Source organism: Erythrolamprus reginae, chromosome 6 (assembly GCF_031021105.1).
Source record: "Erythrolamprus reginae isolate rEryReg1 chromosome 6, rEryReg1.hap1, whole genome shotgun sequence".
Classification (NCBI taxonomy): domain Eukaryota; kingdom Metazoa; phylum Chordata; class Lepidosauria; order Squamata; family Dipsadidae; genus Erythrolamprus; species Erythrolamprus reginae.
In genome coordinates this window covers 15,003,901-15,019,598 of record NC_091955.1, presented here as the reverse complement: position 1 = coordinate 15,019,598, position 15,698 = coordinate 15,003,901, and the positions used below count along the sequence as shown (strand labels likewise).

The 15,698-nt window shown below is 41.7% G+C and overlaps 1 protein-coding gene across 2 annotated transcripts in view; it reads right to left on the bottom strand.

Annotated features, from left to right (window-relative positions):
* The window catches only part of ARFGAP3 (ARF GTPase activating protein 3), a 57,590-nt gene that overhangs the window by 22,503 nt on the left and 19,389 nt on the right, over positions 1-15,698 (bottom strand). The window contains exons 5-10 of one of the 2 annotated variants that reach the window (XM_070755304.1): positions 14,261-14,344; positions 11,716-11,797; positions 11,208-11,267; positions 9,715-9,759; positions 5,943-5,992; positions 2,501-2,631 (exon numbers count right to left, since the gene is read on the bottom strand). In XM_070755304.1, coding sequence (XP_070611405.1) covers positions 2,501-2,631; positions 5,943-5,992; positions 9,715-9,759; positions 11,208-11,267; positions 11,716-11,797; positions 14,261-14,344 — 452 coding nt within the window. The remainder of the gene's footprint in view (positions 1-2,500; positions 2,632-5,942; positions 5,993-9,714; positions 9,760-11,207; positions 11,268-11,715; positions 11,798-14,260; positions 14,345-15,698) is intronic. The other variant, XM_070755305.1, reaches the window with a different exon arrangement.

The window sequence follows — 15,698 nt, the reverse complement described above, 5'->3', positions numbered from 1 at the left end:
ACTGACAATAATAATAATAATAATAATAATAATAATAATAATAATAATAATAAATAATTTATTAGACTTGTATGCAGGGCGGCTGTAAAAGTGGTTATACCATATTTGTTTCTATTTTATGTATTTTTTGTATTTTGTATGTTTTGTTTTTATGTTGCTTTCAACTAGAAAACCTTAATAAGGATTACTTTTTTAAAAAAGGAGAAAAGTGAAGTCATTAAGAATAACTCTGTATCCCATTTTGAAATCTTAGTGCATTTTGGTAGACATGAAACCTGGATAAACATTTACATAATTGATCCAGAAAAGCGCATGCTATTTTTCCAAATTGAGCTCTTTTTAACTACAATTCTATCCATGAACATAACAGAAAGGTATATATAGGAAGTAAACAATACACAATGTAAATGTTTGCTCCATTTTCTCCTTGTAATCTAAAATAATTAAAAGCATGTTCTTATTATAGTTCTGTTCTGTTATAATGTTATTATAATTCTGTTCAGTCTCAACTGTTCATGAAGTGAATTCAGATTTATTCACAAATAGAGTCTACTGTACATACATACTGTGTTTCCCCCAAAATAAGACACTGTCTTATATTAATTTTTGCTCCAGAAGTTGTGCTACGTCTTATTTTCGGGGGGTGCCTTATATTTCTCAAATAAGACAAATTCACAGGCAGAAAAGCTGACACCCCCAAAGAAAGTGTACCGTACGGTACACTGATTACGGTACGGTACCTGTCAGTATGGCACACACACACACACACAAAGGACGGCACTTATATGGTACAACAGTATACTCCCGCTATTGCAGCTTCCGGCCACCAGAGGAACTACAGTCTACGCACTGTAGTGGAGACTGTAATGGCGGTGAGACAGCAGCAGACTGTGTCTGCTGTACTGGACGGTACAAAGTGATGGAAGGGGCCAGCAGGGGACGCCACATTATTACGGTACCGCTATGAACAGCTTTGAATGGTACCGTATGTTTTTCCAACGTACCGTATGTAAACTTGACTATGCCTTATATTCAGGGGGTGCCTTATATTAGCAAATTCTGCAAAACCTCTGACATGCCTTACTTTCGGGGTACGTCTTATTTTCGGGGAAACAGGGTATGTAGAAAAAGCAGCCTATTAAGTTATTGGATCAGTTTTTCAAAAATGACGACATACTATTATTTAATTCCAGGAAGGAAAGGAGTCACTATGGATTTTATTCCCCTACTCACTGCTGAACTTTAAGGGGCATCTTCATTTCGAGCTCACGAGCCACCGCTGTCCGAATACACTTCCGTGGTCATGTGGCCAGCATGATGTCGTGGAACGCTATTATCTCCTCACTGAGGTGGTATCTATTTATCTACTCGAATTTGAATGATTCTGAATTACGAGGTGGGCAGGAACTAGGCAAAGTCTTGAACCCGGGCGGTCAGTTTTCCAGCCTACTAGCCCAGCATCTTAACTGCTGAGCCATTATGCTGCCTTAGTTCCAGGGCCTATACCAGTGATGGCGAACCTATGGCACGGGTGCCACAGGTGGCACGCGGAGCCATATCCGCTGGTATGGGAGTCATTGCCCTAGCTCAGTTCCAATGTGCATGTGTGTGCTGGCCAGCTGATTTTTGCCTTGCACAGAGGCTCTGGTAGGGTGTTTTTGGCTTCCAGAGAGCCTCGGGGAGGGGGGAGGGATGGGAGAGGGCATTGTTACCCTCCTCCAGCTCCAGGAAAGCTTTTGGAGCCTGGGGAGGGCAAAACACGAGCTCACTGGGCCCACCAGAAGTTGGGAAACAAGCCATTTCCAGCCTCTAGAGCAGAGGTCTTCAAACTTGGCAATTTTAAGACTTGCGGACTTCAACTCCCAGAATTCTCCAGCCAGTATAGCTGGCTAGAGAATTCTGGGAGTTGAAGTCCACAAATCTTAAACTTGCCAAGTTTGGGGACCCCTGCTCTAGAGGACCTCCGGGGGGAGGTGCTTTTGCCCTCCCCAGGCATTGAATTATGGGTGTGGGCGTGATGCATGCTTTTCGGCACCCGAGGAAAAAAAGGTTCGCCATCACTAGCCTATACCAAGAGTTTCAAACTCAAGGCCCACAGGCCGGATTCGGCCCGTGAGGTGCTTAAATCTGTCCCACGGGCCAGTCTGGAAATAACAAAGGACTAGCCCGTAATGCCTCTGGCAGCCAAGGGAGCACAGGGGCTGCCACTCACATTTTGGCCAGCAGGGTGCTGCAGGAGGCATCTGTCCGGTCTCCCCCTATCCACCGCAGGAAAACTACAATGTTGATCCGGCCCTCAAAGAAATCCAGTTTGACACCCCTGGCCGATACGAAAGTAAAATAGGTACCATCCCTAAAGTCCCTTGTATCAGAGGGTGCTCAAACATTTTCCACTTCAAATACCCATTTAAGTCTGTAAAGAGAGAATTCAACACGTGCCAAACAATTCAATTCAATTCATTAGATTTGTATGCCGCCCCTCTCCGAAAACTCTACTTACAGCGGTTCTTCCTTCTGTGTTGCTTTGCCAGCTTCCTTCAGTTTATCTACTGCCTGTGCTTGTTTTTCTATCTCGTTGAAACTCTTGCTGCTCATTTTCTGGGCTCCCAAACCACATTTCTTAGCGCCAATCTTCAATTTGTACGTGAAAGAAAAAGGAAAAAAAGTAATCGCAATATAAGAATAAAAGCATAGAAACATAGAAGTCTGACGGCAGAAAAAGACCTCATGGTCCATCTAGTCTGCCCTTATACTATTTCCTGTGTTTTATCTTAGGATGGATATATGTTTATCCCAGGCATGTTTAAATTCAGTTACTGTGGATTTACCAACCACGTCTGCTGGGAGTTTGTTCCAAGGATCTACTACTCTTTCAGTGAAATTATATTTTCTCATGTTGCTTTTGATCTTTCTCCCAACTAACCTCAGGTTGTGTCCCCTTGTTCTTGTGTTCACTTTCCTATTAAAAACACTTCCCTCCTGAACCTTATTTAACCCTTTAACATATTTAAATGTTTCAATCATGTCCCCCCTTTTCCTTCTGTCCTCCAGACTATACAGATTGAGTTCATTAAGTCTTTCCTGATACTTAAGATCTTCCACCATTCTTGTAGCCCGTCTTTGGACCCGTTCAATTTTGTCAATATCTTTTTGTAGGTGAGGTCTCCAGAACTGAACACAGTATTCCAAATGTGGTCTCACCAGCGCTCTATATAAGGTGATCACAATCTCCCTCTTCCTGCTTGTTATACCTCTAGCTATGCAGCCAAGCATCCTACTTGCTTTTCCTACCGCCCGACCACACTGCTCACCCATTTTGAGACTGTCAGAAATCACTACCCCTAAATCCTTCTCTTCTGAAGTTTTTGCTAACACAGAACTGCCAATGCAATACTCAGATTGAGGATTCCTTTTCCCCAAGTGCATTATTTTACATTTGGAAACATTAAACTGCAGTTTCCATTGCTTTGACCATTTATCTAGTAAAGCTAAATCATTTACCATATTACAGACCCCTCCAGGAATATCAACCCTATTGCACACTTTAGAGTCATCGGCAAATAGGCAAACCTTCCCTACCAAACCTTCCCCTATGTCACTCACAAACATATTAAAAAGAATAGGACCCAGAACAGACCCTTGTGGCACACCGCTTGTAACCTGACTCTGCTCAGAATACTCGCCATTAACAATAACTCTCTGATGTCTATGCTTCAGAATGCGTGTTATTTGATGTTTTCTTTCTTTAAGGACAAAATGGAAAGGAAACAGCTCTTGTAAGGCAAGGGAAGCCGTACCAGCAACATGCTGGCTTCGGCATTCGTGATGCTTTGCAGTTCCGAGGTGGGGTGGCGCAGTGGTTGGAGTGCAGCACTGCAGGCTCCTTCTGCTAACTGCTAGCTGTAGTTCAGCGGTTCAAATTTTATTTTATTTATTTATTTTATTAATTGGAATTGTATGCCGCCCTTCTCCGAGGACTCAAATCTCACCACTGCTCAAGGTTGACTCAACCTTCCATCCCTTCCGAGGGGGGTAAAATGAGGACCCAGATTGTTGGGGTCAATATGCTGATTCTGTAAACCGCTTAGAGAGGGCTGTAAAAGCACTATGAAGCGGTATATAAGTCTAAATGCTATTTCTATTTCTAAGGCAGCCTTGCAGCTCCTGATTTGTGAGCTGTGATTTGTGGGTGATGGGCCACTATTATATTTTGATTGCTGGATGAGGCAAATCTACAGTTAGTAGTTTACCACTGTTCTGCCGGCGTGTTTCAACTACCTGTAATTACAGGGTAATTAGTCCAGGAAGACACACACCACACGATAAAAGGAAAACCCAAAAGTTTTTATAAAAAGAAAAACAGAAACAGCTCCCTTTTTAAATGTCAAAGGGATTTTCTGGTACACACAAAGCACAGGTTAAATGCAATCCAATTGCTCACCCAATAACTGGGAAATTGAGTCCAATTCTAAAGTCCAGAGAGTCCACACACAATCTTGAACAGCACACAAACCACGATCTTGACGAAACAATGAATCAGATAAACTGCCACAAGGCTAAACCAGCACACTGTTATTTTTATCTGTAGCACTAATTACAGCAGTCCCACCCAAGCACAGGTGGCCTCATTTTCTCTTGTAATAACCCTTCAGTTGTTGTCACCTGTGCATCACCTGTGCATGTTTCTACAACACTCCGTGGCCTGCATTGGCTGCCGATCAGTTTCCGGTCACAATTCAAAGTATTGGTCATGACCTTTAAAGCCCTACATGGCATTGGACCAGAATACCTCCGGAACCGCCTACTACCGCACGAATCCCAGCGGCCGATAAGGTCCCACAGAGTTGGCCTTCTCCGGGTCCCGTCGACTAAACAATGTCGTCTGGCGGGCCCCAGGGGAAGAGCCTTCTCTGTGGCGGTCCCGGCCCTCTGGAATCAACTCCCCCCGGAGATTAGAACTGCTCCCACCCTCCTTGTCTTCCGTAAACTACTTAAGACCCATCTATACCGCCAGGCATGGGGGATTTGAGACACCTTTCCCCCAGGCTTATTATAATTTATGTTTGGTATGTATGTGCTGTTTGGTTTTATTTTTTTTAAATTGATAGGGTTTTTAGTTTTTTTCTTAATATTAGATTTGTGCCTGTACAATATTGTTTTATCGCTTGTTGTGAGCCGCCCCGAGTCTTCGGAGAGGGGCGGCATACAAATCTAATAAATTATTATTATTATTATTATTATTATTATTATTATTATTATTATTATTATCACTCTATGCATGCATGGATGTGTCATTAATTCTTGTTCAGAATCCAAGGATGATACAGATGATTGATCTCCTCCTGGGCTGTCTGCCAAACTCCCCTCTTCCCCGTCACTCACGCTTCCATGATCAGAGGAGGCTTCGTCGGCAGATTCCATCGAGAGCAAAACAGGCCTGCGATTTCACTGAGGGGAGCCTCAGTGAAAGCGCAGCATCACAAAAACACGGAAGTCTGGAGGTGGGTTTCGAGGACTTCCATGTTTTTGTGATGCTGCAATTTCACTGAGGCTCCCCTCGCTGGGAAACCCCATCTCTGGACTTCCGTTGCCAACGAAGCACCCGTTTTTGCCCTGCTGGGATTCCCCTGCAGCATCACAAAAACAAGGAAGTCCGGAGGTGGGGTTTCCCATGGAGGGGAACCTCAGGGGAATCCCAGCAGCGCAAAAACGGGCTCTCTCTCTCCCTTCTCCTTTGCCTCCCTCCAACTACTTAATAATAGGATGTCACTTTTTAGGAGGGTAATGTGCATTTCGGCCTAACTACTGAGGACTAATTTGATTAAATTCAGAGCTATACAACTCTTTATACAGTAACTTACACAACCACATAAAAAAGAGCATGGATCTCTTGAGCAGTCCATTAAAAGAGAGTCTTGAAAATATCAGTCTAAACAACTTACTCCCTTTTTTACTTGATTTGGTTTCTTCTTCGTCGTCAGACAACTGATTTCTGTAAGAAAAATACACAACCTATGAATTATATACACTGCAACGTGATGAAATTAGCATTAACAGTAACATCTGTAAAAGCATAAAACACCAGAATTGCCCGTTTAACTTACAAGAATTAGGAAACGCAAAACAATAGCTTTCAACATTTAAAAATATTACATAATCAGCCAGAGAAAGGGAATCCTAGGCATCTGCTTAAAAATTAATGCACTTCCAAAGTTCTGTATTTTTCAATAAGGTAGTATAAAAAGGGAAATAATTTTCTCGAGAATGTCTACATAACAGGATTTCTTAGGGGAAAGTAACATGACTTTTTAAGTTGAACAAAATAACTGGATATTTGTATACAAGTAAATCCATTAAGTCTTTCAACAGTTTATCAATAGTGTTGGGCGAACCCAACGAAGTTTGAGTTCGACAAGTTCGGCCAAACTTTGCTGTGAAGTTCGGATGTGTTCGCCGAACCCGAAGAGCAGCAGCGCCACTGCGGCGTCCTTTTCTGTAAAAATAAACAAGGGGGTGGGGATTTCCCCACCTCCTTTTGCTTCCTTTTATTTTTACGGAAAAGGAAGCCGCAGCGGCGCTGCAAGCAAAAGGAGGTGGGGAATCCCACGATGCGATTCCGGGGGCAGGGCTTTGACATCACGGAGACTCCTTCCTCCCCATTTTGACTGCCCAGGAAGGAGTCTCCGTGACGTCAAAGCCCCACCCCCGGAATCCCATTGTGGGATTCCCCACCGCCTTTTGCTGGCAGCACCGCAAGCAAAAAGTGATGGGGAATCCCACAATGGGATTCCCCATTCTCCTCCTGGGCGGCGGCGCTTTGCGGCGTTCGAGCGAATGCCGAACCCAAACTTTTAAAAAAGTTTGGGTTCGGGATGCCGAACACTGCAAAGTTCAGCACGAACCCGAACTTTGCAAGTTCGGTTCGCCCAACACTATTTACCAACTGACACATTTAATAGAAATGAATAGAATTGGAAAGGACCTTGGTGGTCTTGTAGTAGGCAGGAAATCCTACACCATTCAAACAAATGGTTATCCAATCTCTCCTTAAAAACCTCCAGTGTTGGAGCGTTTACAACTTCTGGAGGCAAATTGTTCCATTGATTAATTGTTCTGTCAGGAAATTTATCCTTAGTTTTATGTTTATTTATTTATTTTATTTATTTATTTATTGCATTTGTATGCCGCCCCTCTCCGCAGACTCGGGGCGGCTAACAACAGCAGTAAAACAGTATAACAAAATCCAATACTAAAAAACAGTTAAAAACCCATTATATAAAAACCAATCATACATACAAACATACCATGCATAAAATTGTAAAGGCCTAGGGGGAAAGTGTATCTTAGTTCCCCCATGCCTGCTGGCAGAGGTGGGTTTTAAGCAGTTTACGAAAGGCAAGGAGGGTGGGGGCAATTCTAATCTCTGGGGGGGAGTTGGTTCCAGAGGGTCGGGGCCGCCACAGAGAAGGCTCTTCCTCTGGGTCCCGCCAAGCGGCATTGTTTGGTTGACGGGACCCGGAGAAGGCCCACTCTGTGGGACCTAACTGGTCGCTGGGATTCGTGCAGCAGAAGGCGGTCCCTGAGGTAATCTGGTTCGATGCCATGAAGGGCTTTATAGGTCATAACCAACACTTTGAATTGTGACCGGAAACTGATCGGCAACCAATGCAGACTGCGGAGTGTTGGAGTAACATGGGCATATTTGGGAAAGCCCATGATTGCTCCCCCAGCTGTTGCTTCTCTCCTTGATTAGTTTCCCCCCATTGCTTCTTGTCCTACCGTTAGGTGCTTTGACTTTCTCTTCTTGACTCTCTCTTCTATGTGGAAGCCTTATTCCAATGTTGGAATAAGACTAGACATACCCAGTTTTAGCAACCGTTCTTTTAGTCTCCAGTCCCCTAATCATCTTTGCTGCTCTTTTCTGCATTCTTTCTAGAATCTCAATACAGATTTATTACTATCCGACCTGCATTTGTGGCTGATCGTCATTTTACTGCACTTGGACAGAATAAGCAGAAAATGGTAACAGAATGGTGGTGGTGGGTGATTAAAAACAACGGAATGCTGAATTAGTAGAATGCCACTGTAGAGTAACCAGTTAATTTCATATGAGACAATGGACGGAAAAGCTAAGAGAACCAAGGGAGCAAAGGCAGTTGATAAAAGTAAAAGGAGCGAGAAGGAAAAAAGAGATAATACATAGAAAAGATTACAAAACCAAGTGGTGATTCTGTAAATGATGAAATCAACTTTGTGCAATACAGTTTTAACTGTTTATGAAGAGTTCTCCAAATAAATGAAAGCTAGAATACAACACTTCTCTACATCTAAAGCTCAACTACCAGGAAAATATCTGACAAAAGAGAACAACAGGAATCTCAATATTGGAACCTTGAATATTTTGAGGCCGCGACCAAAAGCTTTAATTTTGTATACATATATTGCCAAAGTAAACTTAGAAGAAATTATGCCATTTCTCACCGAGTGAGTCCACTTTTGCTGCAAGAGTCTTTGGAGAGGGGCAGCATACAAATCTAATAAACCTTAAATCTTAAGATTTAACTATTAATGTTATCCACACGCTACTATTGCTGATCCAGTCAATGGGTCAAGTTTAGGTTGTGTATGCTACTCTAAACTGCTGAAAGAAATAAAAATAAGAAAGCACCGAACCTGTAGTGCTTTGTTCTATGTAAACAGTGAGTCACTTCTAGCTTCTAATATTATTTATTTATTCATTATTTATTTATTAATCAGATTTGTATGCCGCCCCTCTCCGCAGACTCGGGGCGGCTCACAGCAATAATAATACAACGTAAACAAATCTAATATTTAAGTTAATTTAAAACCCCAATTTAGAAACCAATCATACATACTAGCATACCATACATAAATTTTATAAGCCTAGGGGGAGGGAAAAGTATCAATTCCCCCATGCCTAACGACAGAGGTGGGTTTTAAGGAGTTTACGAAAGGCAGGGAGGGTGGGGGCAATCCTAATCTCAGAGGGGAGCTGGTTCCAGAGGGTCGGAGCCCCCACCGAGAAGGCTCTTCCCCTGGGTCCCGCCAGACGACATTGTTTAGTCGACGGGACCCGAAGAAGGCCGACTCTGTGGGACCTAACCGGTCGCTGGGATTCGTGCGGCAGGAGGCGGTCCCGAAGATATTCTGGTCCGGTGCCATGAAGGGCTTTATAGGTCATAACCAACACTTTGAATTGTGACCAGAAATTGATCGGCAGCCAATGCAGACTGCGGAGTGTTGGAGTAATATGGGCATACTTAGAGAAGCCCATAATTGCTCTCGCAGCTGCATTCTGCATGATCTGAAGTTTCCGAAAACTTTTCAAAGGTAGCTCCATGTAGAGAGCATTACAGTACTCGAGCCTCGAGGTGATGAGGGCATGAGTGACTGTGAGTGGAAATCTATGAGGCATGAGTGAACTAGTTTTGGAAATCTATACAAAAGCCACATCAAAGATGTTAAATACAGGGCTACGGAATAAATATCATTGCTCTTTAGTTACATCAAGAAAATTTGGGGGGGGGGGGGGGGGAGGTAGATTCAGAAGCCAGAAAAAAACCCCAAAAAAGAAATTAGAAGCATGTAGATATATTTGATAATGCAAACTAAGGAAATTAATATAATGCTCTATTCCACAGACGTATGTGGAAACCCAAGCAGCAAAACAGGGTAACTAAAACATCCAGTCACCTTTGTTAGGTGCAGTGCCTGAAGAATTTACCTTCTCCATGTTGGCTAAAATAAGAGATAAAAAATATGTATCACTAACTAAACAAACATATGCATTTATACAAGAATGCAGCTGCATTGATTCTAAGAGCCAATTTACCAAACTCCCCCTCACCCAAACCCCAAGAAATAGCATATGGTTCTGATCAGTGGTGGGATTTCTCCTGGTTCGGCCCAGTTCTTAGAACCGGTAGCAGTTGTGGCAGGGGGCGGCGGGCCGTCGTGCGTGCAAGAACCAGTAGCAAAATAATTTAGAACCCATTACTGGTTCCGCTGTTTGGGAGTTGTACCATTTCAGAACGAATGAACAATTTAAATTTCTCCATTGTGCTAGAACAAGTGAGCATAGTTTTGATCTCCTAAACGAAGTGTGGTTGTATTCTGCTTGTTCATTTAAATTTTATATAGCTTAAACATAGATGCAGCATGTCAAAAAAAAATCAGGAATGAAGACTCAGAATACTTTAAGTGGAAAAATATTTCTGACTGAACTGCAAAGATTCTAAACAGAATATCCAGAATCGTGACTCTGATGTTAATCACTACATCCTCAAATTAAAAACAGCTGCAAGTAAGCCAGATGCTATCGGAAGAAACTCGTGTTCTAAAACATATCTCAGTAATAGAAACATAGAAGACTGACGGCAGAAAAAGACCTCATGGTCCATCTAGTCTGCCCTTATACTATTTCCTGGATTTTATCTTACAATGGATATATGTTTATCCCAGGCATGTTTAAATTCAGTTACTGTGGATTTATCTACCACGTCTGCTGGAAGTTTGTTCCAAGGATCTACTACTCTTTCAGTGAAATAATATTTTCTCACGTTGCTTTTGATCTTTCCCCCAACTAACTTCAGATTGTGTCCCCTTGTTCTTGTGTTCACTTTCCTATTAAAAACACTTCCCTCCTGAACCTTATTTAACCCTTTAACATATTTAAATGTTTCGATCATGTCCCCCCCTTTTCCTTCTGTCCTCCAGACTATACAGATTGAGTTCATGAAGTCTTTCCTGATACGTTTTATGCTTAAGACCTTCCACCATTCTTGTAGCCCGTCTTTGGACCCGTTCAATTTTGTCAATATCTTTTTGTAGGTGAGGTCTCCAGAACTGAACACAGTATTCCAAATGTGGTCTCACCAGCGCTCTATATAAGGGGATCACAATCTCCCTCTTCCTGCTTGTTATACCTCTAGCTATGCAGCCAAGCATCCTACTTGCTTTTCCTACTGCCCGACCACACTGCTCACCCATAATGTATGTGTAGCACTAATATGCAAATCTCATTCGAGGCGTTTTCCAAACTCTAGCAATAGTTAGCTTCTGAGGGCTAGGATATTTGTTAATATGAAATTGCTGACAAGTCAGCAAACACAACGTAAGATTTGTATTGTTTTGTCTATCCTGCTACATCCGTAGACATTCAAAGATCTTTTCTTCTGTATGTTTACCTAAAGATGCTTCAGGCGATACACTAAGGTAATCAACACTTGGTCCATATTCTGGATCTTCTAGAAACATATAAAAAGGAAAGAGCAAACATATGAATGTTAAATATTAGTACAGTTCTATATCCTTGATTCACATACAGTCTAGTCAACTTCCTGTTTACTCAGCCAGTCAACTGCTGTTCATATCTATTTGAATTAAAGACAGCTTCAGTACGCTGAAAATTTATTTGAATCTAAACTGATGATAATAAGCAAATTTGAAATATATTTTTGATCAGATAGAGTCATATTTCTGGAACCTTTCGTGTGTGACAATAACTGGCATGGGTTATAAAGCAGCAAAACTCATCTAGTTTTGTGTCAATAGTTTGTATGTTTTAAAAGCACCGCAATTGATAAAAGCTATTTATCCAACAATCTTATAAAAACACAATAAACAGGATTTAGGAATTTTTACATATCCGCCACATTTCGTTACACCTTTAGAAGAAAAGTTGATAAACTATACCATCTTTGCTTTCTGAGTTATTTTCTGAAGAATTCTGCTGTGGATTAATTGTTTCTTGTCGTAATGATTCCTGATCACTAACCTACAAAAAAGGAAGGGAGAAAAAATACCAAATTATTAGGAGCGTTGAAGTCGGAAGAATTAAAATTAAGATAATCAGAATTAGTTTAGGTAGAGACTAATTTTCATGTATATAAGACATTAAGATATTATATGTGAAGAGGTTTTTCTGACACCTCATTCAGAAATACAGCTGAAAAATCATACTTGATATGAATAATGAGGAAGTTTTAGTTTCAAGTCCCAGGCAGTGTTCCCTCTAATTATTTGAGGGGGTGGGCAGAAAAGTATAGTGTCTGAGCGGCAGTCCCTTCGGGACTGGGCGGCACAGAAATAATAAATAAATAAATAAATAAATAGTAAATAAATAGTAAATAAATAGTTAGTAAATAAATAAATAAATAAATAAACAAACAAACAAACAAACAAACAAACAAACAAAAAACCCACCCGGTTTTGCCTCCGAGAATTTCAAAATAAAATACTGTACTGTGTGTCTATAACAGTGAGCTCATAATAGGGCAACTCTATCAATATCAAAATGCCACTTAAATAGTTGAGCTAGTTTCAAACTAGATTTTGATTTTCTTTCTCTCTTCCTTACTCCCATTCTTTTTCTTTCTCTTTTCCTTCCTCTCTTTTTTCTATCTGTTTCTCTCTCTTCCTCTCTCTCTTCTTCCCTCTCACTCTTTCCCTCTCGGCTTCTGGGCAGGTTTGGAAAACTCTGAGTTGATGATGATTTTTAAGTGAGCGATTGCTCACTGCTCAGCTTAGAGGGAACTATGGTCCCAGGTAGTGAGTGTAGGGAAATATTTTACTATCAATTTACTTGTACAAAAAACACATAGAAACATAGAAGACTGACGGCAGAAAAAGACCTCATGGTTCATCTAGTCTGCCCTTATACTATTTTCTGTATTTTATCTTAGGATGGATATATGTTACTATGGATTTACCAACCACGTCTGCTGGAAGTTTGTTCCAAGGATCTACTACTCTTTCAGTGAAATAATATTTTCTCACGTTGCTTTTGATCTTTCCTCCAACTAACTTCAGATTGTGTCCCCTTGTTCTTGTGTTCACTTTCCTATTAAAAACACTTCACTCCTGAACCTTATTTAACCCTTTAACATATTTAAATGTTTCGATCAGGTCCCCCCTTTTCCTTCTGTCCTCCAGACTATACAGATTGAGTTCATTAAGTCTTTCCTGATACGTTTTATGCTTAAGACCTTCCACCATTCTTGTAGCCCAGGATCCAGTACGGATTTGTCAAAAATAAATTAGGCTAAGTGACTACCTCTTATATGACCTTGGGATTGTGATGGACTTTGCATATTTTGATTTCAGCGAAGCATCCAATAAGATCCCCATTAGGTTCTACTAGAGAAGTTGACAACATGTGAATTAGAACATTACTATCACTAGATGAAAACGAGATGGCTAAACAACTCTAACCAACAGATTAAGCTGGAAGGTGTTGGGTTGCTTATCATAGGACTTTGTTCTAGGCCAGAGGTAGGGAACTATGCCTGGGTCAGGAATACTGGGAGTTGAAGTCCACAAATCATAAAGGAGCCATAACTCCCCACCCCAGTTCTAGGCTTTGTACCACTCAACATAAAATACAGGAGGTTTTGGAAATCAGCATAATTTTAGCAGGGTCAATGTCACTTTGATAGGAAAAATCAAAGGGATAAGCATAGGATGAAAGACCACCCTGTACAGCAGTACTTAATATTCTTTTTAATTCTAAATTGATCAGAATATACCTAGACCAGAGGTCTTCAAACTTGGCGACTTTAAGACTTATGGACTTCAATTCCCAGAATTCTCCAGCCAGCATAGCTGGCTGTAGAATTCTGGGAGTTAAAGTCCATAAGTCTTAAAGTTGCCAAGTTTGGGGACCCCTGACCTAGATTAAGTATACAGTTTTAAAAAGGGCAGTGATAAATTAAAAGCCAAGGTGACTGAGAGGCTGAAAAGAACACAAGAACAAGGGGGCACGATCTGAGGTTAGTTGGGGGAAAGATCAGAAGCAACGCGAGAAAATATTATTTTACTGAAAGAGTAGTAGATGCTTGGAACAAACTTCCAGCAAGACGTGGTTGGTAAATCCACAGTCACTGAATGTAAACATGCCTGGGATAAACATATATCCATCCTAAGATAAAATACAGGAAATAGTATAAGGGCAGACTAGATGGACCATGAGGTCTTTTTCTGCCGCCAATCTTCTATGTTCCTAAAAGAAAAATATAACAAGAACTGCCAGAGACATTGATTTATTTAACTTGGAGACAGCTTTGGTGAGACATGATCAACTTTGAGCATCTTACTGTGACATCTGGGAATATAACAGGGATAAACCAATATTTCAGGTGACGCAGAGACATCCCTAGTGATGTCCATGCTAGCTTACCTCCTTATCATTCACATATGGGTAAAATTCCATGAAATTAAAAACTTTTCATTTATTCTATACCCGAGTGGCGACATGAGAGGCGAAGAAATCTTCTTCTTTCTCTTGAGGTGATAAAGGAGGGGCTCCGGAGCCATCGATCCATAACTAAAATACACAGAAACATAAACACAAGTGAGAAATTTGTCAGGATTCTGTTTGTTTAAAGTTTTTCATCTGTTTCCTAATGTAGAAAACAAAAAAATATTGTTCAACCGGTTTTCTGAAACCTGGCTATAAACAAGATGAAATCCCTGTTGCCTGTAATTATACGGCTTTAAGCTTTATGGATCAAATTCAGAAAAAAAGGTGATCTGGAGTGTAAGCCATTACAGGAAATCCTTAACTTACAACCATCCATTTAGTTATTGTTCAAAGTTACAACAGCAGTGGAAAAAAAATGACTGAATATCTCTGGGCCCGCCTTCTGCCGCACAAATCCCAGTGACCGATTAGGTCCCACAGTGTTGGCCTTCTCCGGGTCCCGTCGACGAAACAATGTCGTCTGGCGGGGCCCAGGGGAAGAGCCTTCTCTGTGGCGGCCCCGACCCTCTGGAACCAACTCCCCCCGGGGATCAGGACTGCCCCCACCCTCCTTGCCTTTCGCAAACGTCTTAAAACCCACCTCTGCCGTCAGGCATGGGGAAATTGATTCCCCTGGGCCGTTTGCACTTTATGTATTGTCTGTATGAGATGTTTGATTGATTTTACATTAAGGGTTTTAAACTGTTTTAATAATTGGATTTGTACTATGCTCTATTGTTGTGAGCCGCTCCGAGTCTTCGGAGAGAGGTGGCATACAAATCTAATAAATAATCATAATAATCATAATAATCATAATATCTTTCCACACTTATGACTGTTGTGGCATGCCCATGGCCATGTGATCAAAATTTGGACTCCTTGAAACTGACGTATTTATGATGGTTGCAGTGTCCTGGTTCATGTGACCTTCTGATAAAGCAAGCAGAGTCAATGGGGTAGCCAGATGCATATTAACAATTATCTGTATTTGTTGGAATATAAGACACACCTTCTTCCCTCTTAAAAGCTGAAAATTTAAGTGCGTCTTATACAGGTAGTCCCCGACTTACGACGGGGATCCGTTCCCACGGCCTGTCGTAAGCCAAGTATGGTGTAAGTTGGAATATTCCGATTTACATGAATATTCCAACTTACACAGCGGCGGCTTCTTCAAGGAACCAACAGCCGTTCCTTCTTGGCGCTGTGTTGCTGCCGCCTCCGAGGCTGCCGCCGCCACCTCCATTTGGGTGAGGGAATCTCCGTGGTGGGCAGCTTCGGAGGCTATAGCAACGCAGCACCAAGAAGGACCGGCTGTTGGCCCCTTGAAACCAGTCCTTCTCGGCGCTGCGTTCCTATAGCCTCCGAGGCCACCCACTGCGGAGATCCCCTCGCCCGAACGGAGGCGGCAGCGGCAGCCTCGGAGGCTGCAGCAACGCAG